Genomic DNA, 25146 nt, shown 5'->3' with positions numbered 1-25146 from the left:
TCTGGCTGAGAATGACTTAGCCAATTAGGACTTTCTCAAGTAACATGTTCGTTCTCCCGGGACCTGCAGCCATGCGATTGAGGTCATTGATTACGTTCTTTTGAGAACATGTTCCTTACGTTTATATGTGCCCGACATGTCATTTCTGATAGAGGCCCGCTAACGATTTATTATAGAAATTCATGGGGGTTAGTGGTGATGCGAAAGTAATGTCGTCATTAAAAGTACATGCGGGGATGATTAAGGCTGTATTTAAGAGAAAATGTTATGCACAAGCCACACCGTTATATCAATTTCCGGTACACACGTGTATCCTGAAAAACCTACTCTGGAGAAGGGGTAGGCTAAATTTATTATTGTAAACAAGAATAAGTAATGCGGTAATTTTGACATCACGAGAACAATAAGTATTGAAGAATGCTGAGTAAAAATACCTAGTCTAGAGACCCCAGATAATGTCCACAACGAGAAATATTGATAGATATAAAACAATTTTATCCATTAGCAATGGGTAAGACTACACTGTATGAATTGAATAAAGGGGATGTGTCCACTGTCCAGCGATTCAGTCAGTCAGAAAACCTTGCATATGTCGACTAGCTAAAAGTGATAGCCTGCGGTACAGAGCACTGAAGATTGATCAGGATCAGTGCACCCTCCTTTTGAATAAGAGGATTAATAGATATTGATATGTATGGCACTTTTAGATCACGAGAAAGCTTAAAGAGCGCAGTACGGAATTGCTGCCAACGTCTCGTAAAACAACAATTTCTCAACATGGCTTCTTAATGGTTAGAGCACTCCGGTAATCCAGCAACGCGTGCAGAAATCAGCTGTTTTTCGTTGCTAACACTACTGCAGCCGGCTTCGGTCGCTTCGCATGACTAGGCCTTTCTGGATCGCTACGATTGACGGACGCCCGAAGGCAAACATACGACGCCTACGCCGACATACGGAACGCTCGAGTAAGGTCGCCTTTGTCAAAAGTTACCGGATCGTGGTGAAACACTCACACGTTCGGGTGCGTTGTCGGCGTCGCTATACACCTTTGCCGGAGCTGTGCTTTGTTGCTGAGAACTGCCTTGTTGTGACTTTGCAAGATTCAGCGCAATGTCTCAACTTCTCTCATTGGGCAAGGCTTTAGCAATAAACATCATGTAGTTGATTGAATTTCGCCTAATCCCATGTTGCAATGTATTACAGCAACGGTGCCAAACATAAGGTATTTCATTCCGTGTGACTTAGTAGGACTACGGAAGGTGTTAAATCCAGTGCCGTATCTCAATCTTTATTTGCGGTTAAACGCGTGGGGGTGTTCGTTGCCAATGGCAATGACACTGGAGCTGTGAGTCACCAAGTGCGTTATTCATACGAATTCTGCTAGTTATATTTTATCTGCCTTCTTAATTGCGCCGTTTCTGTGGATAATTTCGTTGTAAGTAGGGCTGAGAAGTAGGTGGTTGAGGCCAAGTCGAGTATTTGATATACGGTCGTGTTGGATTTCGTTGGCTTGAAGGGTTGTCGATCCAACGTAAAGAGCAACCGTTATGAACAGGTGGTGGTTTGAAGACATTCAGAGATTTTTTGTAGTAGTTTGACCAATCTGTGTCAGTTGTCAAGCAATTCGTACTAGCAGGGTATAAATCATTAAACTTTATGGTTATGTTGCAGAAAGCGTATGAAGTGAAGGCAGTAGCTGCCAGGCTGTTCGTAGTATTACGGTCGCATATAAGTAGGACGGGTTGCTGACTCGTAATCCTAATTGCATCGTGTAAATCCTCATTCAATACTGGTTTAGAATTAACCTAGTTGTGGGAGTGCGTGTGTACATCGGCCGGCCTGGAAAAGGCGCAAGGTGATAAACGCTCGGCAGAGTTACACCATTACCAGCTGTTGTGAACGTGCCAATTTCCCGCTGCGCGATCAAAACACAGCCGAAGGAATTTCGGGTGGATGGTCGTGGCTGTGTAGCGGATCGTAGATTAGATTTTGAATACCCCGGTCGGTGTGAGACTGGCTTTAATCTGAATTGTCGCCTGTCTTCTTAGATCATAACTATTGGATGTATCGCCGTAAGTGTAACCTGCCAGACAAAATTCCTATCTCTGCCGTTGATCAGTCGCGGAATTTGAAAATGCCCGGTTACGGATTGAAATTTGTCGACAAAGTACGCAAGCGACACCAGTGTCCGTTGTGTCATCTGCCCGTTAGAGATCCGGTACAGATCACCACATGCAAGCACCGTTTCTGCGATGCCTGTTTACAAGACTTCCTTGGGTAAGTACGACGTTTGTGATATCCTGTCCGTTGGTACAACAGACAAAGACTTTGAACCTTTTACTAGCTCAATACTTTCGAACCCATTACGTTTTCCTAGTTGGGTGAATTTGGCATTAGCAGCCGCACACATAAGTGTATCATATTCTACAGTGGCCATGTTGTAGTTGAACATGGTTCGAACCACGGCTCTCGGGTACACCAAATCAATTGTCAATGATTTACTAGCGTTTCCGCGCTTTCAACGGTGTAATCCTATTTAACTATGTGGGTGTTGGTTACCTGTTTCGGGCGTTACTTCATAGTTCCGACAATGTCAATTTACTGAGTACATCCGACGCTTTCCACCCCCGCACAGTTGGTTTGGCATGCGACTCCTGGTCTCCGCCGTCGCCATAGTTCCATTTTATTTGAAAACTTTTGTTAATGATGTCACCGTTTTCTATCGCTTCGAGCGTTGGGCTTGCATAGACCTGCCCAAAATACTACGTCTCGTGCATTCGAGTTGATGCCTACTACGCTTTGTGCAATTGCCGGTGTTTATCTCTTTGTCCGAAGTTTCATTCACGCTATTTACTACGTGTTGTGAATCTAAAAACTTTTGCAAAGTCGTACACCATATTGTCGAAAAATTGACCAAAATGCGTCTAACAGCATACAGCAACACATTTATTGAAGTCTTTATCCTGGTAGTTATGAATGTCTGATATGATCGTATTTGTATCACATGGCTGTCTACTATCACTTTCCAATGTCATGCGTTGATACTTTGGACAATCTCAACGTAAGGTGTATCAATATTATATAGCCTGAAATTTATAATATTATCGGGCCTGTGTGGAAAATCATGTTACATGCCGTGTCACATGTCATGCCGTTGTGTTTGATATGTTCGTTCGCGTATCAATCGTGTTTGATATCCCAAATTGATGTGATTGATTGATGACAATGTTATCTTGCACGTCATCTGGATTTACATTATGATGACATACGGACAAGAATGGCGTTTCGAATTTAAGATACACTGGCGATTCTTGTTTACGCTAGCCGCGAAGCTCGGATGTGCGATTCCACACTGACGTTCGACATTGTCGGTTAGAAATCAATCTATACGGATTAACACTAATCATGTGGATAACATGTTAGAAGGGTGTTAATCGCTACTTCGAACAAACCTAATTTGACCTGTAAACCGTCGCAGGTAAATCACACGAAGCGTTGAGCGATGATTGTTAATTACAACTTACTTGGCAATTTTTGTATACAATAGAAGACCATGAGTAATATCCGTATTTCAAGCCAAGTGCGATCTCAATACAGACAATAATATACGATGTCACGTTTGTTCAACGAACTTCTGTCGTGCATAAAATCCATCGGTCTTGGAAACGCAACGCTTAATCAAGTCTGTAATCGGTCTAATGTGAACCTCTGTATAAAAAGCCAAAAAAGGTAGCATCAAATCATGATATAATATAGACCACTTGGCGATGAAACCATATCGCTTTTAGATTTGTACGGCATTGTGTCTCTATCAATCTGCGAGGCATTCATTATTGTGTCATATCAGCCCTAATGCTAATTTGCAAAACAATGAGGTCGGATGAGAATGACAAATACCGATATTGTGTCGCATTCCAAATACGATCGGAATTCCGTGTCCTCTGAGTTATGATGATCGCCACCGTATATCGACTTTATCTGTCAAGGATGGGAAAGGACGTCTGTACAAACATTTGAGTAAACAATTCCACCCTGTTCGTGTTGAATTCATCGACCGTTCTGTTGTGTTACCGAGGATTTCTGGGATACCACGTTCGACCTATGGGTATTCAATAATCTATTCAATCAAGAGGTGTTGATATATTGTAAATTTCGCATTCTTTTGTTATTTCACGGTTAGGCACGAGCACGGGGCAATCTAAACGTGTGTCGCGCCTTTGTAGGTGTAAATACCGGTACACATCACGCTCCAGATTTCAATACGCGATCGTGAGCCGCCGGCAGATTGCCTCTGCTAAAATCTGATATCTTTGGCACGATTAGTCTACGTTTCCACAAAATTGCACCTCGGCCGCTCACAGAAATGCCATTAACTACATACCTGCTTTTGAATGCGTCTCGTTATCGGCCGAGATTAGATTGTCCAAATCGACCGTTTCCTCGCCCGGCAATCTTGCGATCGATATCTTCGATTGGATCGGGTTGTTAGTTAATTTTAGTCGTTCGTATTCTATTGTTGATATAACCAAACGGATGTGTTGTATATAAAAGGTCGGATATATCACGCCGAAATAGAGTAATCTGCCGGCCGTTGCAATTTCAAAGTCTATTTCCAGAGTGCGTATTATGACGCACTGTCATTATTGCGATTAAGAGTTTGACCCGCGACAAATTATGGATGGCATTGTCGCAGGATGCGGTAATCTCCCAATGCTTTGCTTCGCGGTATCCAACGCAAATCCGTTAGTTTACTGTTACAATATTGCACTATTCAGTCGTGTACTATGTCGTGCACTCCGAACTCCGCTACTATTAAGACTGATAGTACTTTTGTATTACATGTCAAGTTATAGACTATGCAAGGTTTCGCTTTCTTATCTAGCTTCTTGAGTGAACCTAACAGAACTTTCATGATGCTGTGTCAGTAAGCAGACAAGCAGACCCATCATAATACCTGGACCATAATACACCAGTTGTAAGTCACAAATCAAATGCCTTACTTGGCTACAGTGCCTGTATCGGTGGTCTTCTGCAACCGTATACCCGATCAAAAATCTCCCACGCTTCACAGGTACAATGACAGACATCGGGTCCTTAATAATGACATCCCTCCCACGCATTTACGCCAGTGCGGAGCATAGCGCTATTGTCAATGTACGTAATAAATTGTTACTCATGTGTTGCGTTTGTTTCATATGTAGATATAGTACATGAATGGCATTGGTATTCTATTCTATTTGTTATATTCATAGCCAGGCTATATATTGTCCTGTTCCGTCGCGCGTTACAATGGCTTCGTTTTACCTATATGTCCTACCGTTTTTGCAGCGGTTGTGTGAGGATTTCCGTCGCTTACCTACCAGTACTTATTGCAACTGTTTCTGCTGTTAAGTGATATTAGGTATTTTTGTTACTCTTCATTTCCGATTCCAACGCGCCACTCTTTTACGTTACTTTACGGTAAAATTCGTGCTTAACCTTTTGCCGGCAAGTCACCCGCGAAATTCCATTGGGCATTCCTAAGCCCACGCTTCCAATTTCGCATAGTGGGCGTTGCTCGCGATACTTCTCCTACAGCTGATCCAACCTTTAAGTTTATAAGGTCATGGTTATCGTTACACACTAGTTGCATGATTAAACCCCGAAGTGATGGCGAGATCTGCAGCCCCCATCATTTTATATTGCAATACCCATAATGTTAATACCGAATATCTACAAAATATGCTCAACTAAAGCAGTCGTATTCGAACTTGAATGTTCTTCAGGGGATAAATTTTCAAGAAGTTATACATTGGGCGCTATATTGCGGGACCGACGACATTCGAGCATTCTTAATCTATATCCCGTAAACAAGATCAAAATATTTAAGACATGACAAGAATCCAAAAGCTTTTCGTCTTTACGCGGCTGTCACCGGGTTGTATATCAAACATCGGTTGGTATAAAACAATGGGTTGGGTATTTTCTCGATACAAGCATACATTTTCGACGCCCTTTGTAGTGAGACCGCACATTGAATTAAATCCCCTCGCGACACTCTGGAATAATACGAGGCGAAAAAACAGCACCACGCGCACTTGATTGAACCGAATGGTATTCAAGTATTCGGTGCTTGGTATTCACTATACGCACTGCTTGCGAATCTTGTACGTCAATATAACAGTAAATGTTAGGAGTATCTTGGCTACGACGACCATTGGGCATGGTCAATGGCCAATGGCCATACTTCAGCCGCCACCGCAACATGAGTAACTTGGCAATTCAATTGCAGATGCCCTCGAATTGTCATTACGTTGATTCTTGATTCCAATTTTTCATATTATTCAGTGAAAAATTGTACCTGCATGGGTGTATTGGCCCGGGTACATCGGCATCGTTCGCATGGAGTTATCCGTGATTACGTACTATAGGCGATGTGCTAACCAACCGTGGCGCATTTAGAAAGAGATCTGGGCAACCAAGCGACCACTCGCTATTCATAAACAAGGCGAAAATTGAGCAACCTGTTTTGCTGTCAAAATTAGTGGATTTGGTATGTTGCTTCTGTCAAGTAAATACTGTCATCACGCCATGCAAATCGGCCAGTTGATTGTAACGGTGTGAAGCGATATTCCGCGGTGTTTTGCTGGATACGCACCTACGATGAAAGTCAAAATCTGTTATCAGGGCATCGAATTTCATTTTCACCAAAACAGAAATGTCACACTGCCGTGTTATTGTTGTCAACCTAGATTCGCGCTATTGGTTGCTAAAACCCAGTATACGAGCCTATACTCTTCACGGCCGGAATACTCAATTTCCATTTTCAATTTTAGCCTAGTTATTCATGAGTTATTCAAATTATTTCCATAAAGTAAATATGTAACGTCGTCTGGTCAATATTATCCATATCTTGAGAGAAATATGATATCTGTGCTTGCCATTTGAGAGCCATAAGTGAAATGCTCGAAGATTCTATGATAACGTATTGTCAGTATTGTTACGACATAATTGACTGGTTCGATGAATCGTTCGTTACTTATCTGGTATTTTTGTATAAATAGCGCACAACCATTCTCAAGATACCGATCGGTCATGAAACTATTGACTGTGAGTAATATCGCAAAAAATACATAATATCACGTAGTTTTAATTCGCCATGTCACTGGAAATCCTCCATCGTGCTAGACGACCAGACAACCTTAATTTCTTCCAGGCCACGTTATAGCGACACAGGATCATTAATCCCAAACTCTTTATTTCGTGACAAAGCTGAATAATGAGAACAACGGAATGCACTGACGTCGAATGTTTTCATGGAAATTATTTCGACAAAACGTACATGTATTTTTTGGATATAGATATAGGATATATGGTACTACGGTACTTTTGATATAGTGGTCAGATTCAAACATAGCAAAACTTTTGGCAATAATCGGATAGGCATGCGTTTAAATGGATGAAAACGTCACTAGATGAATTTCTGTTGTAGCAAACATACTAAGGTGTTTCGATCACATAGTTATCAGCATAAATGATGTCAAACCATTATTTGTGGTGATACTGCAGTGTGCGGTTTTTTGCCGGTAGACTGACGTATTTATAGATATCTATCTAATCGTTGAATGATCCTCTGGCGTGAGGACGAATTCTCCGAGTTCAGTCATTCGAATAAATACATGGACCCTGCATTTTCCGTTTAATATTGCAAGCGACTTCGTTTTTTCAAATGGTCCTTGTCATATGCGTTATTCCGCAGCGTGTGGGAAGATTTTTACATCGTGTTTTTACATCGTAAAAATCTCAATACAAATTCCCTAATCTGACTTGAGACACGTTACTTAACGGGCAATTGTAGCGGAATCGAGGCAGCGTATTGAGGTGAAGTATATCTGTATTCTAAAAATGTTGGCAGGTATCATGCCGGCTGCTTATAACTGACCGTTTGGTACAAACAAAACTAAACTATCATAGAGTGGATGATGTATGAAACACATCAATACAATGTTAGTTAAGGCCAAAGAGAGCTCGCAGACATATCAGACTAATTCCATAATTGTCCAAGGTTACACAGTAATAAGCAAGGGTTATAACTAGGGCAATTTTTTTTTGACATGTCAAAAAAAGTCAAAATTAGGTCAAAATTGTAGCGTTAGGTCAAAATTTGTCAAAATTTTTTACAAAGTCAAACATTTTTTGACCTCTGCATTTCGTTTGTATCGTAGATTTTGCGCTGTCGATGAACTTATCATTTGATATTTTACAGCTTGTAGCCTACTTTATAGGCCTACCGTTGTAAACGGACCATCGTCTGCTCATTGTGAATCATAAATGGTCAAATGAAACAAATTGTGACATGGTTTTATGGTCAACGTACCGCAATATCCTAGCTGCAGCAAGACTGCTTGGACATTGCATGGTTCTTATATCAAGAAGCGCAAGCTGAAAAATTGTGATATAGACAACATTGTCAGAATGAAGCAACACGGTTTGTCACCAGCAGTGTGCACACAACTTGAGTGTTGTCAGCCAACAAATGCTGCTGTTGAACGTTCTTTCTCCGTTCTTGGCATGCTACGTAGTAAGGACAGACACTTTCTACCCGAGAATGTAGGAAAGGATCTTTCGTTGTACTACAACAAAATTTTAATTATTTCCACCAGAATACGTAATGTAACTACTGGAATTCTTCATAGGGCCAGATTTCGTTAAAATACTAGTTTTTCATGTAAAAATCTGTCAGTTTTTGAGTCAAAAACGTTTTTTTAGGCCAATCTACTTTGTAAGGACAGACAGTTCCAACCAGAAATGAAGATAAGTAGTACAATTTTAACAATATATGCGAAAACACCTAATTTGCATACGTGAGGTCAAAATTTGGTCAAATTTCATTTTTTTAGGTCAAAAAAAGTCAAAATTTAGATTTTTTAGGTCAAAATCTTCCGTTTTTTAGGTCAAAAAAAATTGCCCTAGTTATAACATATAACATAGTTCCGGCTGGTTAATGTATACATGCAACAAATTACCGGATTTAACCGCGGTTTAGGCTTTATCGAGTTTAAATTGAAGCCTCGAGTGAATAAATTGGTAGGCGTGTTCCAAAACACTTGCTCATCTTCTTTACCGCAGTTAACATGCCTACTGTTTAACGAATAACAACAGTTCTACTCCATGATACCTTACGAGGTCCGCGAGATTGATGGTGCTGACGAGATTACGATGTCTTCGTCATAAAAGTGTGTCATCCGTGAGCGTATTGCGTTAAAATCTTTAAAATGTTTTGCGTTGCTATATTTTTCAATGCAATTAGCGTTGCTCACTCGATTTTCGAAAAATATGTTGTTGTTGTTTGCGGCACATTGCAGGTATCGGAAGCAGAACGATTACCTTGAATTGGCGGTTTATACGATTTTAGATATTTCGTAGCCTTGGGAGTCGATACAGTTAAATAAATCCCATTTTACGCTTCGTGTAAAGACATTACCGCGAACTGCATTGCGTTTTAAGACTTTGAATTTAACCTAGTCTCAATACATCTGTCGTGTTGGGGGATGCACATCGTATAATCCGGCTGAAAATCGATTTCGGAACTGTTGAATTATCGCAGGTCTGCGATGGGTCAAGGGATCTAACAAGCGTTGAAAGATGCTGACGTATTTGGTGGTCAATGCGAACGAGCTTTACTAAATATTTGACTATTCTCAGACAGAAATAAGTGACCTTCAACACACAATATCCTCTATATATTTGAGGATTATTAGATTGAATTGGTTAAACTTAGGACCCCGCAAAACCTTTGTGTAGAGCGGTTCATTTACAGGCGTGTCAGTGTTTTGTTATTTGTGAATCAATATACCTCGATTGCTCGATTCGTATCCAATATCCATACACTTAGGCTATTCAAACGCTTCTCATTTTCAGTTTCATTCGCAAATTTTGGGTATTTTGTCATTAATTTTTCATGTTATGGGAATTTCTCCGTCACGAGTTGCGGAATAAATGAGGAGCCTCATTACTTTATTAGCGTCCTTTCCAGGCTTTGTAATTTCAGATTCACGTAGCGACATATATCAAGAATATACAATATGCATGCTAATTTCTCAATTCGTATTTAATTTCAGAAATTTTCACTCAATTTAACAAGAAGTTACTGCATACTACAATTGCTAAAATGTTTTTCTTTATTTTTGCAGGCGAGGTATATTCAATTGTCCGGTGGATCACCTGTCCTTGGACTTCGCAAAGGTGTGTATTTCTGCTGGTCTATAGGCCTTAGGCCTTCTAACTTCAAATCATGCCGTGGGTGTATATAACTGTAGTAGGCAATATTACCGCGTACCATCCACTGATGTAATGTTAATATGCATTGTTCCAACGTAATGTTATATTGTCATCTTGTGTCTTGTGAGGTTTAATTACACGTTCCGATGTCACCGCCATCTCCCGCTGTCGCTGACATCAGATTTGAGGTCGATTTAAAGTGCTAACGTAGCAAGCTCACGCCCAGATCGCGAATAGTATCTGTATTGCCTGGCCCCACGAAGGACATACAGTTTTCTCCAGATTTGAGTTACTCAGAGGCGGCAAGGAGGGAAAGCTCGAATTTTAAACAGATATTATATACCACAACGACACTGTGACGTGTAATATCGCTGGAAATCATAAATATCGTGTCACCGCCCGCTGACGTGTATCCTGTGTCCGGTTCCTATATCCGTGATATTCAGCTATTTGACGGAATGTCTCCAGGCTCGTGTCTGTTAACTAAAACGTAATTGATATTGATAGGCCGCGATCAAGCGTATGATGCGATATCTAACAATTTAGCACGGCCTTATCCTCGGCTAGTCAAATTACCACGCCGCGCACCGTGCGGTATTGAATCGTCGCTGTGTTTTGTTTGTAATCTGCGGCGAAAGTATCAATTTCTATGAGGATTTAATCGTTAAGTTGCTTCTAGTATAAGTAGACTCCACTCGGATCATGCGCTCGGGCGAACCTGGGTTCTAGGTACCGCAGTCTACCGCCCGTATATTGTCGCGAAACTATGAGCAATAAGATTAAGCTCTTCTTAGCATTCACCGGTAATCTCGCCAACCTCGTGATTAGCGAGTAACAATGTAGCTGATGCAATACTGCAGAATGTCATGGAATACGTTATTCGTAGGTGCAAACTAAAGACAACTGAAGATCAATATGGATAGGGTACTAAAAACTTTATCGTGTGCTAAATCGCCCACCATCCCCAAACTTTGAATCTCACCCCTTTCCAAACACCATCACCGGCTGGTGATATAATTGGCCTTACGAGAGTTCTTACGAAGTAATCACCTAGTCGCGATGCTTAGAAATCATCGAGGGAACGATTAGTCACTGTATTACACGGTACGCTGGTGACGGGTGTGACGTAACAAAGTTCCTTGACGTTGACTGGTTCAAAAGTCGGACGTCGAAATATTATCTGATATGACTCCGGGATAGTTTTCAGTGAGTCTTACGGATTTTATCCGGTCTATCATCAACGTGAGTCATCAGGGCCTGTCACTCATCATATTTATAGGCTGTGCCCAAGTGCTCGTGAAAAGTTAATTTATTCAGACGCGTTCACATATTCACATATGGATGACTCAATACCGCGTACAAACCAAATTTCACTTGGCCAATGCATACATCGCGTTCAATCGCGCATGCTGTACCGGTGCGATCAAGCGCGCCCTACTGTTATCATTAAATACCGGTACAGATGTTGTACACTGTACAGTTGACTTTACTAGGCTGGCTTTTGGAAGTGTTCGCGCGATGGAATGTGCCTTCGCCTGCCTCACACGTGCCGGCCGCAATGGTAATTGCACCCGAATAGAGTAATCAAGGTCGGTTTACGACCGCTCCGCTAATTTGCGAAGAATTTGCGAACACCTTGCAGTCGATGTGATATTACGAGTCGTTCATCACCGTAATTATATGGCACTTTGGTATAGTTAATCGTTGTCGATATCAAACCACCGAAATGTAATCGAAGAAACCCCGCCTTCAGCATACGTAGTGTACCATTGACGCTTCTCGACCGGCGGGCAATTATCGCCCATCATTTCGATATGATGGAGATATCATTTCAGATAAACCGCCGGTAAATGATATCGCTTACGTTTTTTTACGTGACATTTCACGGAATCGAGGCGTGTGACGTACTGCTTTCCCTTGGGTGTCGCGATAATGCCGCGTTTCCGAATTTGTGGCGTTTTTCATTCCCACTACGTGACGTATTTTCTGTGATTTACGATTCTATTGTGATATACGATCTCTTTATTTCGCGCAGGAATGTTTGAAGCCAACGTAGTAACATGGTGACGTCACACTGCCACAAATCTCGATTGGGTGTCCCCCTCAAATACTCTCTGTTTCATAAGTAATATGTTCTATATTTGTGCACGTCAAGAATTTTCGCTGGCGTGGGGCGATTCGCGGTCATGAAACGCGTATAAATATTGTGATTATCATCCGAAATATCCTCGACCAAGTGTCTATGGCAGGCGACTAGTCGGTGCCGGATCAGCATCAGCTCGTGGCTTAGCGGTTGTCTATCGAGGCAGTTTTCGCCCTGTTCGTAGAAAGTGGCGCTGCTTTAATCCGCGAGGTGTCGGTTAATCACGGTTTATTGCCTCTGTTCGACTATATATGTGTCTGCATCGTGCGATATCACCAGGAGTGCAACGTGTTTCGAAAAATATTTCACTATTTTAATGCCTAAACTAGACTAGTGAGATGTTAATCACGGCGTGATAGAATTTAATCACAGCTTAAAATATTGAGACTTCGAAATGACGAGTTGATGCACGCATCCCACCCAATACTTTTGACTGTCCGGTTAAAAGTGATCTCGATGCGCACACATTGGAAGGGCCCAACCCCTCAGAAATGTAGCTGTTGTACTCAATATGTATCTTAAGTTGCGTCTCTCAACGCCCAAATGTTGTATGGCACTCTGAAGACTCTCGTGAGAATAAAGTGCGAAAAAATACAATAGCTTTGACGTAGGTCGCGCTTAATGACTGGTGCTGAAGAATAACGTTGCCATGGTTGTGTCAGGTCGTACTGATGCCTGTGACCCTAGCTTCCGGATTACCGTCAATCGACAGTACAGTTTGTGCTATTAACGGCCTCAAGGGGTTTACAATAGTTACGTGAGACCAGTATTACTCATGTTTTGTGATGTGACAATGTAACTTTCTAACCCTTATAGTGATGTCATACAAAGGATACAGTGGAATAACCTATCTTTTCCCACTGCTTCATACGTGTGATGGGGTAGGCAACTGATCTCTTCCTCCGAGATATCTTGAGTGTTCACGGGGGCTAGATTCAAGCATGTTACTATTAATAGCATCCGCCCACAGGTTCTCGAAAGGTGGCATACGAGGTCGTGTTTTAGTTACCGTGATGAGATTTCCTGAAATGTGACTGTACTCTCTGTAGAGCCGCCGGCGCATTCGCGATCAAAGTGGGCCTGCCGTCGGCAAATGTCACGGTTTTTGTCTACGTTTCTCGTTATACCGCTTAGTAGCGTGTCTTACAAGGCGCGACATGCTAACAGATACCGGGTTTTTTGTACGACATGCTTCTAAAAATAGATTGGCCGGACACATAGCCGTACGTAACTTCCATAATATGGCTCACTGTGACGTTGAATTTTCTGTACGCAACCCTGGGTGACTTATCTAAAATCTACATCCGTTCAAAGAGCTCGTGTCCACATATTTCAAGTTTCTCTTTACCGGTATTGTTTGTACCAAAGTTCATTAGCGTGATCGAATGACGATCGTTTGAAAGTTGGTCGAAAATGCATCTGACATTTCCGATACCTGTAGATTAGTGACTCACTGTTTACATCCCAGTTCGAAGACGCGAAGGTTAATTCTCTTCTCGGACTTGTGCAGTCGGTCACTAACAACCGGAAAAATCGGTTAGTCTATCACTCTATCTATACAGCTATGCAAGTTATGTAGGTAGACACGCGAATATTTTTTACGTGAGTCACGCGCCATTCGAACGTCACTGCTGTGATGAAACACTGCGGCGGATTGCTTCGTGAACTTGAACGACTCAGGCGTTTACTGCCATTCGTTTGCGGAACCTTTGCCCTCGATCGAGAAAGATTTGTAAAATAAGATACATTGGCCCGAAATGCTGCCTATAATATCAATCATCATAAAACTACAGCCCATCCATCTTAGCGTGTAGTAGCGAATAGTCCGTTGCAAAATAATTATGGAATATGCGCATAATTGGCTATTAGCTATATTAGGTCTGACCCTGGTTTGAAATTAATTTTGTATGTAAATGTAAGCTATCAATGTCAATGGGTAAGACGGAACTGTTGGCTATCATCAGGCAGGTATGCATACCTTTAATAACATACTACGGCACTTGTTGAGCACCGAAAGCTACAATGTATTCCAACGAAGTCGATGGTTTACCTTCCAATTTCACGACGCCGTTTCCCGACCTTGTTTAGCGGTTTTCCGGGGTTTGAACAGTATTAGGTCCTAAATACCACGTTATCAATCAGAATTTGCGGTGCATGACTCGAACAGAAGGTCACTGACGATACGGTATCTCGGGCAGATATGATTGTCGCGGATGCCATATGCCCTGTACCTATACCTGGCTTGTTAATTTTCACCGCTGGGAAGTTATTGCCAAGGATTTTCGAGGTCTCGCGGGAGTACATGTTCAGCACATCACTGCAGGCAGAGATCTGATTAGTGTGACGAAACCCCACGTAGCAGACGTGCAGTGGCAGCATATGGTAGGCGTTGTTATCACGAAATATAGATTTTGGTTATGGTTACGAGATGTGTCGAATTTCGAGTGGAAGGGTGATTGTGCGTTCTTGGACCCGTTTTCACGTCCCTTGCCCGCAATAGGGAGAGGCATATGGCTGAAGGGGCTTCTCGTATAGTTAGTTGGTGAATCATCGTCTTGATTCTATTAGAAATGATTCGTAGATCCGTTGTCGTTATAGGCAAGAATGCTGCTATCACAGTATTGACCATTCGTGAAAACTAGCAACCTAAAGAAGCGCAGCATTATGATTGTCATGGTCGAATACGTTGTTAGTCGCTACGGAGGTATTATTTCCTTACGTGCGTACGGATTTTACCTGGACATGGACACTCGTAGGCGTTGGTATAGAAATTGATGCAATATTGAGCTCAGAACTAGATCTTCAGACCATAACCACCTATATTCTGCCAGTTGGGTTGCGATAATATATGAAAATGAGAAATATGAGAATAATCTTGAAGTTATCTTGGCATGTTCAGCTCATGTTTCATGAAGACTGCGCGATAGCCCTTCACACTGGTCTTACGTATTGTCGTATGACGGTAGCAAAAAATATTCACGAAACGTACTCGACTGTTATTGGATAGCCTAATATAGTAACCCATGAATGCTGTTGTTGGTATGGGCCCTATGATGAGTCGCTTCGTAGTCGATGATCACAAGTCTGCTAGTGTGAGTGTTCTCAAGTTTGGAGTGCATTGCTCATTCTTCAACGGCGCGATCTTTTAACAGATTTATCCCGATCCTGACCTCGAAGGGGAAGTGATGAATCTAACAACCCACTGCTCGAATTACTCGGTCGGGTGCAAATGGACTGGGAAACTACACAGCCTCAAGGTAAAATTAGGCATGGTCCATGCATTTCACCCACCTGGCATTGTTATCGCTTGACCTTCCAAGGCTTCGAGAATGCTCTGCGACAGATTAAGTTTGTGGGTGACACTCCGTGACAGGAGACCCGATACATCCAGATAAGGTTGAGGCACAAAGGTTAAACATTTACATGTACATGATCTGACCTGGGTCACGGTGCTTAAAGAAATATTGCTCGCATTGTCTCAGGTTCACACTGTCGCGTTCACAGCTGTAAAAGCAACTGAATTGAAAATTCGGCTTTCGTTTTTTGCACCTATTCGTATCCCGTTGAAGTGGTGGGAATAGCGTGAGTTTTCGTTCGTGACCTATTGTTGACATGCGCTATCGAATTTTCTGTGTCTATTTTCCACCCTAATTTAGGATCGAGCAGTGGCTTTGAGCCATTATTTGTAACCCAAGTAGGACTCAAGTCACTCTATACGCGTCGCGATATCCCGTTTCATGTGGCTGTGTCGACGGGGGCTTACAACTCTTGCGTTTCGCGTGAAAACCGTCATTCCGGCGTATATCCGACTATTACGTGTAACATGAGATTTGTGGACCTTACAAGTGATTTTGTGGTTTCTGTAATGATCTCATTTGGGCATTATCTGGTCTCGTTACGTCACCCACAATATATACGATGGGTCATCTTGTACAACAGCTGTGTTAAACCAATGCCAGCAAAATGATTCGATTTCACTAGGGCTAATACATGTAGTTTTCAACAAGTCACCAGCGGTAATACTTACAGGAGCCTCGCTTCAATGACACTGTATAGTGTATATACTAGTTTTACTGGTGCATCAGAGGTTTTAAGTATAGGAAATCATAATTTTCAAGCAAACTCCAATATATCAGTGGCTCAAATCCGACGCGACATTTCCCCGTGCCGTAGCTTCAAACGATTGGGGCCGCGTTTGAAATTAATGCCACGGGCTGACGTGAAGCACCTGCCCGCTCATAAAATATGTATGAGGTGGCGAATTGTTGGCTTGCTCGTGAAAAGGAGGTCAGCACAATGGGATCAATTATTCTGTCGGCGACGCGTTGACGATTTTTATTGACGAATCATCAAGTTAATAATAATTCGGTGAATAATACATTGTTTTGGACATATGTTTTGCCGGGTACTGTTGTATCTTTGAGCTATCACTTGGAAATGTGTCGAGCTGTGATTTGTTCGCGGGCTGATGATTGATTTTCTATTCCAAGGCACTCCGTGATTTCTCCCTTGGTGTCTAACATCATGTCCATGATTCGGTTACGGCACATTCATAATGAGAAATGTCCATAGACAGTATACTGTATTCGGAAAGTGTCGTGTTAATTATTAAGACGCATATCCTCCTAATTTCCCATAAATACACGCGAAATTTCTCCTACGTGACCGCCGATTGAATGAATTTGTAGACAGCGGACAACACCCAAGATCCAGCACTGTGATGTCATAATGTCTTGTCTTCGCCGTCGCGACTTTTCGTTGCGTTACGCATCGTCCGGTTTGTGGTTTAGCGCTCCGATTGTTTTCTGTCGGTTCAGTTATGCCTTAACGGCGTGCATTGTCTTTCAGACGCATTTGACGAAGTGCAGTCACAGCGAGGTGGATTGTCCGAACCGTTGCGGTATCAGAATGAAGGCTTCGAAACTAGCCGACCATCTGGAGTACGAGTGCCTGAAGCGACGCGTCAAGTGCGAATTTTGCAGCAAAGACTTTTCGGGAGAGCAGGTGTGATGCTGATTAGCGATTTTTATGCTGCTGAGTGCGAATTATTTTGATTTTGGCCGGCGACGGATCCGTCATAATTCGCGCAGATAGTCGAGATCGTATGATTTTGGTAAAAATCCCTCTGGCGTCTTCGGGACGTACGGGAGACGGATCGGTGACTGGAAAAGCGTGTCGATATTAGCTGTGTCCACACGCCGCGCCATGTACTTGCTGCGGTTTGACTGATATCACTGGTAGATAATCTGATTAGTACCGCGTGCAGACCGTACACGCTAAAGTAGCGTGACGGAATATAATTCTGTTTGCAATGCCGAGTGATGTATGGCCGGTATGCGGACTGGTGTTGATAAAACTGTTGATTAACTGTATATGTTAGCGTTGTTTGTTGGTGAGACGTTGGTGTCGCTTCTTTTTTCGTGTTATAGTCGCTTTATATCCATATGGTTGATAAATCATAGTTTTTAATAATAGTGAAAAGTTAGAATGGAAAATAAAAAAAAATGAATGTGAAATCGGCTGTCAGTCTGACTTTACTGTCTTACGACGAAGTTATTGGCTTACTATATATAATTTTAGTATGTATTATCCATCTTATAATCACTTTCCTACTCTAGTTTCTGGCTGCGGTCATAAATCCGTTGCTTCGTCACAGCTTGAAGACCACGAAGGTAACTGTCCGATGGAAAGCGTGCATTGCGAGAACAAGTGCGGGGCGAAAATGCTGCGGAAATACCTCTCGCGACACATGAACGGGGACTGCCCGAAGCGGGCTGCCAAGTGTCCGCACTGCGACAATGACTTCAATTGCGACATACTAAAAGTAAGGAGCCTTACCCATATATCGATCTCCATCAGTTAAGATAACGCGATTCTTCGCTTCGCTACAGACACATTTCGGAAACTGTCCCCGTTATCCAATCGGCTGTCCGAATCGCTGTGACGTGTTGAAGATACCACGGGAAGATCTTGAGATGCATATGAAAGAACAGTGCAAAGCGGCGCTTACTAATTGTCCGTTTAAGGAAGCCGGCTGTAAACACAAAGTAAGACCCGTGATTTGGTGCCGAGGCTGATGGGAGATCTATGCTTTGATAGGTTATGCGGGGTGTGCATTGTAGGGTTGCATTTAAAGCAAAAATCAATTTAAACCAGACATGTTTAAAACAATGCCCTTGTGTAAAACATGTATTTTACTGATATTTTCAAGTTTTTTTTAAGCCATGACGTCACGAATACTCAATTGTGACCTCATGGTGGATTTACATTTATAATTGAAAATATAGAGTTAATATAGCTCCTTTGATGAAATATAGGCTTCCAACCCATGTCATGATATACACGGACCAAAAATATCTTAAGCCAGGACTACATCGTCATGCAGCATTTTTACGGTCGGCGGTCGTCATCATCACAACTTCACGACATTCACAACAAAGTGTTTTAATCAACCATTTGTTTTAAATTCAACCCTAGATGTATGCTATTATGGTAGGTTTTTAATAGTCATGTCAGTGCTGGTGTTTGGTACGCAGCTATGATTGCGCTAACTCTCACAAAACACAGTATGCGTGAAACACATCCAGCAACCGTGATGAAGTCGCTATTTGCACGTGCGAATGTATGCAATGCAACACAATATTATGAGATAATGTATAATAAACGGCTCTTAGTCTGTCGTTGGCTCCAAAGAATAAAATTAATGGAAGGTACTGGTAGCCAGAAATCGTCAATGGAGCCATCGAGTACTTAAGTAGAAGTTGAAGCAGACTACAAGACGGCCTGGCCTAATGAGTAAGTAATGCAAGAAGGCAAATCTACTTGAGTATTCCGAAAACGTGGAAGTACTTCGTTTCTCGCCACCTATGCTGGCAGTAGATAAAAGCCCGCCACAACTTGATAGAGATTTCCTTGTCAATGGCAATTAGATGCCACGACGCTGAGCAGCGCTGGGCCCAGCGAAAGTCCACGCACTGCCGACGGAGTATGTTTGCAAACGAGCGCTTAGCACCAATCAAAACGTTCGGCAATTACTTCAGTAATTGTCGATGTTGCGAGCCCCGTGAGATTATTTACACGAGGAGACCCTTGAACGACGCCGCACGTCACTCCAAGTGTCGCGAGCTATTCATGAAAGAGCGCCGGGATTTACAGCGCCGATCACGCGCGATAAATGATGATAACACCACTCGATTCGCACTTCTCGGCTCTTGAACGCCCATCGCTTACGGATAACTGTTCAAAAGCGACTTCGAGGGCTGTTGCCACGGAAAATCCTAACCTGAATTATATGCGGTCCAGCTGTAATGCGGCCCAATGACCCATTTTGAGTATCGCAAAGGGCTCGCGTGTAACACTGTCGATTTCGCATTGTGTTCGTCAATAATACGTAGCACGCTGTAGGTCGAGGATATGATTGGAACCGCTCACACTTAATGTTCTGCGGGATGTGACTGAAGACATAAAAAAAACTACATCTTCAACAACGAATCACCTTCGTAATTCTAGTATGGCGTCTTTTGGATATATGATATGAAAAGATTCAAAATCGACTCCAAATCATGTCGATATTCATGTCACCAATATTTATATGGTATGAATCGTTAGAAATGGGTTTTCGATCAGAGTCTAATACTTTATGTTTTTGTTTGAGCCATCTTCCATCATTTTATTTAACGATATAAGCAAAACTTTGTTCTATGAAATAGTACGGCATAATAATCCGACGCCAGACATTCCGTGAAGGGATAATGCGCAAGACTTGAACTTCATACCCGGTATTGATTACGGTCATAAATATTTGACAGGAATCGAATATTCCGCCGCACTTTAGACAGATTATATCGGCAACCTTTGCTCAATGTTGGCTGCTTCTAAGGAAATTTATTATAAATATATACCAATGATAAAATAGCCAAATTTCAATGACCAGAAGCGACGTTGCCGCCGGCCACCGGTTATCACGTTATCACAACACTGAACGATGCCTTTTCCTTTTCTGGCATTCGTGTTATTTCGTTCTGCAACAAATTTCGGATTCGTGGTAATAAAATCTTATAACCTACACATGGTGGTGTAAGCGTGAGCTTCAACGTTCCCAATAAAAATCATTCTGGAACGTAACGACATACCCGCAGCGATATCATCTTGATTGAATTCTACGGGACACTTACGTCGATACATCGGTGACGATTTGCGGTATGCGATTCCGTAAATTGGCAGTCTCAAACATTCATGAAATCATGACACCTTTGAACAAAGCTCGTTAAAAGATCTCGTACCGGTCACCATCCGAAATGCCAACGCATGGCGAGAGAATGAGATGGAAAAACATCTACTCGATCACGAACTAAAACGACAATATTTTGTCTGGTGAAATACAAAAGATTTTCATATCTTCGCATCGCCACAACTTCAGAAACGATTTGTTATCACTTAGCCGAAAGATCGTTTTGTTAGATACTGGATCTTGTTTTACTATGTGTGATTTGTTGACAGATTGCAAACGTGCCAATGTCATACTGATACCTGGTTATATACCGTAATAGCCGTCGTTCGCCACCTGTGTTGCTTATGTTAGCGCACAGTGTCACATCTATTTTAATGATGATGCAGGCCCTTTGACATTGCCTCTGCTTGAAGATATAGAGATGCTTTGTCTTTGGTATAACTAGTTAGCACTACTGGTAAACTAAAACACATTGCACCAGAGCACCAACATGAAGGTTTCAATGGTAAAAAGTCAGCCGCTATTTGGTGGATTTCTATGATATTCCACCTCGTAGTATTTGCTACCGTCCGGGGAATGCTAACAGTGTCGTGCAATGTCATTTAATTTACATCCATTTCCTACCAGTTTGCTGGCTAAACATCCGGAATCATTTTATAACGACTGTTACAGCTACTCAGTACTCATTGATATCGGGGGCATCTATATGTGGAAAACCTATTAGTAACGCATCAATTAACCACGAAAGTCCCGTGCCGGTGGTGGTGAATGGATTTTGTGGTTTTTGTGGTTTTTATGATGCTATTGGTTGGTTTGCTATTGTTAATCGCGAAGTAATCGTAAATTACATTCCACCCCATTGTAGCTGAAACCCGTTGTACGCCCTTAATGGAAATACCATAATGGAAATGTATGTAACATAATTGATATAGTTTTCAAGTTGTTTTTCTCTGTCCATTACCTAATCGGATTAAAGTATATAAATGGATATTCGCACTTATCGCTCAATGAACATTGTATCGGATGTGAGGTGTTTCTAAATCAGAGCGTACGCGCAAAACGCACGTCTCAACCCATAGCAATGTTTCCCAGCCCGATAATGCCGCACTACTACTAGTTAGTAGCCACGTGTTTAATAGTGCAACACGTGTCGGACTAGGTGTGGCCTCTGACCCCGTGAGAAAAGGTGCTGATTATCACGTGACATTGACACCCTTGTCGAAAGGATTATTACCTAATCAAATGAAGCCGCGCCGACCTCGTCTAGATTATCCTCACTTGCACTGATGAATTGTGTCTTGTTATTGGCAAATGTGCAAATAAAATTTGCCTACCCCAACAATTACAGGTGTATACGTTTCAGCGCGTAGATTCACTACGGTCAATCAAACAAACTACTATAGTTTTAAATTATTTACCGTATGATATTTTCCATTTTATGTAGCCATATCACGTGAATGGTGCCCAAGACATCCCACAGCTCTATACCTTCTTGTTGGAAGCTCATAGATTAAATCCCTTTGCCCTTTGGAACTCTGTGTCAGCGCGTCTAGGACGTGTTAGTTGGATTGTTGCCGTGTCGGCTATCTTTGACGTTGACCGTGGGAAAAATTCCGATTTCATTCGACCTGGTCCTCCTTACGAGACGCGTGCGACTCGTATCCGAGTTATCTAAACTTTTATTATGATATCGTATTATGCGTTTACGATCGCAGTAGCCGATAAACGCGTCTCTCACGAAACTTATTTGATTGGAGGTATTTTATGTAATCAAAGCTGACACGCGATTACATCTAGAAGACCATGCCCGCGTTGAACTTATCCGTTTACAGACCGTGTGAAAGTTGTGATGTATGACAACTACCGTAGAATTGTATTACACCACGACGCTCGCCCGATTAGGAAACAAATTCAATGCAATTAGACTAGAATATTTCGTGCTTACGCTTTAGGCGTTGCTACAAGGCCGACTCTGAAATTCCAAAAATCCGTCAAATTATGGGTATTTTTAAGGTTTCGGCCATTTCACAAAACAAACACTTCAGCTGATTGCGTATTACCAGATACAGTCAGCGGTATCGTATTAAAAGTAGACCTACTTAAACGATTATGTCCGTCTAACTGTGGTCTGCTAAGGCTTTAAAATCGTTGTATGTGGCCATCTGAAGGTTTCCTGCTGTCTTGCTTCCCATTAATGTAATATTTCATCAAACCAACCCAATAAGTAGTTTTTTTCCAGACAGACATTGTGTAATTCGCTTAACTTAACTGCTTCGTAGACCTTTGTACCAGCATCGCTAATCGTGACCGGAACGCCCAAACTACAGCATTAAGGAATTTTCCAAATTGTTATTATCAGTCGCGCAATGAATTATTCACAAGGTATTCGTGTCAACGTTACTGGCTTTATTTGCCGTTCATTATTATACTGATGATAGATACGTTGACTTAGAATTAAACGTGAATTCGTTTTATTTCAGTGCCCGCGATATCACCTTGATCGTCACTTGCAAGAGAATCAACAAATACACATGCGGTCGATGTTCGAGTTGACGAGGAATCAAAAGAAGCAAATTGAACAATTGCAAAAACAGGTTAGCTACTCGTTTTGACATCATCTGTGAGAAGAGCCCCTCATTAGGCTTGTCGCTATTTTCATTTTGAAGTTTCAGCAATAAATACATATCCTCATACTGAAACGTGATATAACTCGGGATTGTAATTTAAAGGGTGAAAACCAGTGCTTTTTGGTGGTAATGTTTTATTATCACGACGCTATTGGCATTCCGAATCTCATCATTTTAGCCACCAGACCGCTGGAAGCGCATGCAGTATGTGTTAATAGAAATAGAAATGTATCAGTAAAAGACGATTGGTGGAATCGTCGAAAACCCAGTGATTATAACACGTCTGAGAACGTCAATGTTTAGCATTCCTGTATGTACATCATTCCCGTCATATTATCGACCATCGACCATCATGGTATCCTTCCTATTTCTAGATAAGCGACCTCACTGTGAGCCAAAATGGTGTGCTTCTGTGGAGGATCCCGGAGTATTCCAAATCGCTACAGACTGCTCAAAAAGAGCACGCGGAAGCCGAGCTAATCAGTCCGCCGTTCTACACGCACAAGTACGGATACAAATTGCAATTGTCGGCGTTCCTCAACGGAAACGGAAGCGGGCACGGAACTCACTTATCTCTGTACATTCGCGTGCTAAACGGAGATTACGATGGGCTGTTGGAATGGCCTTTTTCTCACGATATCACATTTTCTATACTGGATCAGGTAAGGGTTCAATAGCGGACTTTCACTTTGCCCTTGCTAGACTCATGGGCGGCACGGAGTATGTATATATCAACATTGACTCTTGAGTGCCGTACTCAGGAAGCTATTAAGTTTCTTATTTGTAAAATTGCGCAATCGTGGACACGGCTATGTCATAATTGGGTGGGCACTCGCTGCGTATGCTTTCTGTAATTGCTGAAGACAGCAGTCATGGGTTTATGTATTTGATCTCCAGTTAATAATGGTTTGTCATGTGCCTATGGTTATATTAATCGACTAATCTTGTATACTGTATATGTTACTTGTGATAACGCGATTTCGTTATTTAGGGAGACCCGCTCAGTTCGAAACGCAGTCACATCAACGTCACGTTCACGCCGGATCCGAACTGGAAGAACTTTCAAGATCCGGAGATCCGGAAGAACGATTCCGACGCGGACGGGTCGAATCTCGGCTTCGGTTACCCGAAATTCGTGTCCCACAAAGAACTGAAGGACAACAATTATTTAAAAAACAATACCCTCTTCATCAAAGCGTCGGTGGACACTTCGCGGATAGTCATACAATGAATGCTTCTAGCGACGCTGACCATATATTGCTGAGTAATGGATTTCTTTGATTATGGAGGGAATCCATGGGCGATTGCTTGTACCACAAAAGCCTGAAGAAAGCAACAAGCGTCTACGCCTTTCAGCAAGCGTTACGACGGCTTGGATTTAGCGCACTCGTTTCGAGAGTTGTAACTCCTTTACACCTTATACGCGGTATATCATTTTCACCCGTTTAAAGTGGTAAAACTGTTTTACACCTTATACGTGACATATTTCAAGAGGTATATGACTCGCTTGCTGTCTGTGATCCCTGCAAAACCTGAGACATTTTGCATTGAATGTTTTATGTGATTGCAGCTTTATTTGTGCAATACGTGGATGGGGCCCCAAGTCTCTTCTGTTGAGCGGAAAGGCGTTGGGGATAATATCATGCATTATTGAGGCTTACCTGTAATTTGCATTGTTGAGGTTTTTCTTACTCTGCAACAACTCTTCTTCGCTGCACTGTACGTTCTGGTACAACAGTCACGGTGCAGGTATCGTGATCTTCGTAGTACACTTGTGTTTTTTTATTCGGCTATACTTCCTGTTTTTTTTATTCTTGGCTTCTGCATATTTGTGTATTGTCTGGCTATCGCCGTTTTCATAAATATATATTGAGACCGTATAGAAA

The 25146-nt window shown here is 42.1% G+C and overlaps 1 protein-coding gene across 1 annotated transcript; it reads left to right on the top strand.

The window, feature by feature from the left end:
* Positions 1 to 978: 978 nt before the first annotated feature.
* LOC145447202 (TNF receptor-associated factor 4-like) lies at positions 979 to 25146 on the top strand. The gene is made up of 9 exons (XM_080325612.1): positions 979 to 2277; positions 10173 to 10224; positions 15556 to 15660; positions 17252 to 17407; positions 18060 to 18227; positions 18295 to 18450; positions 23114 to 23227; positions 23635 to 23922; positions 24252 to 25146. Exons 1-9 carry the CDS (start codon positions 2063 to 2065, stop codon positions 24489 to 24491), a joined length of 1494 nt encoding a protein of 497 aa, XP_080181738.1. The 5' UTR covers positions 979 to 2062; the 3' UTR covers positions 24492 to 25146.

The sequence above is a fragment of the Botryllus schlosseri genome, chromosome 9 (genome assembly GCF_051294905.1).
Source record: "Botryllus schlosseri isolate E-star chromosome 9, Bs_hap1, whole genome shotgun sequence".
Lineage (NCBI taxonomy): Eukaryota > Metazoa > Chordata > Ascidiacea > Stolidobranchia > Styelidae > Botryllus > Botryllus schlosseri.
This window is presented reverse-complemented; position numbering and strand designations above follow the sequence as displayed.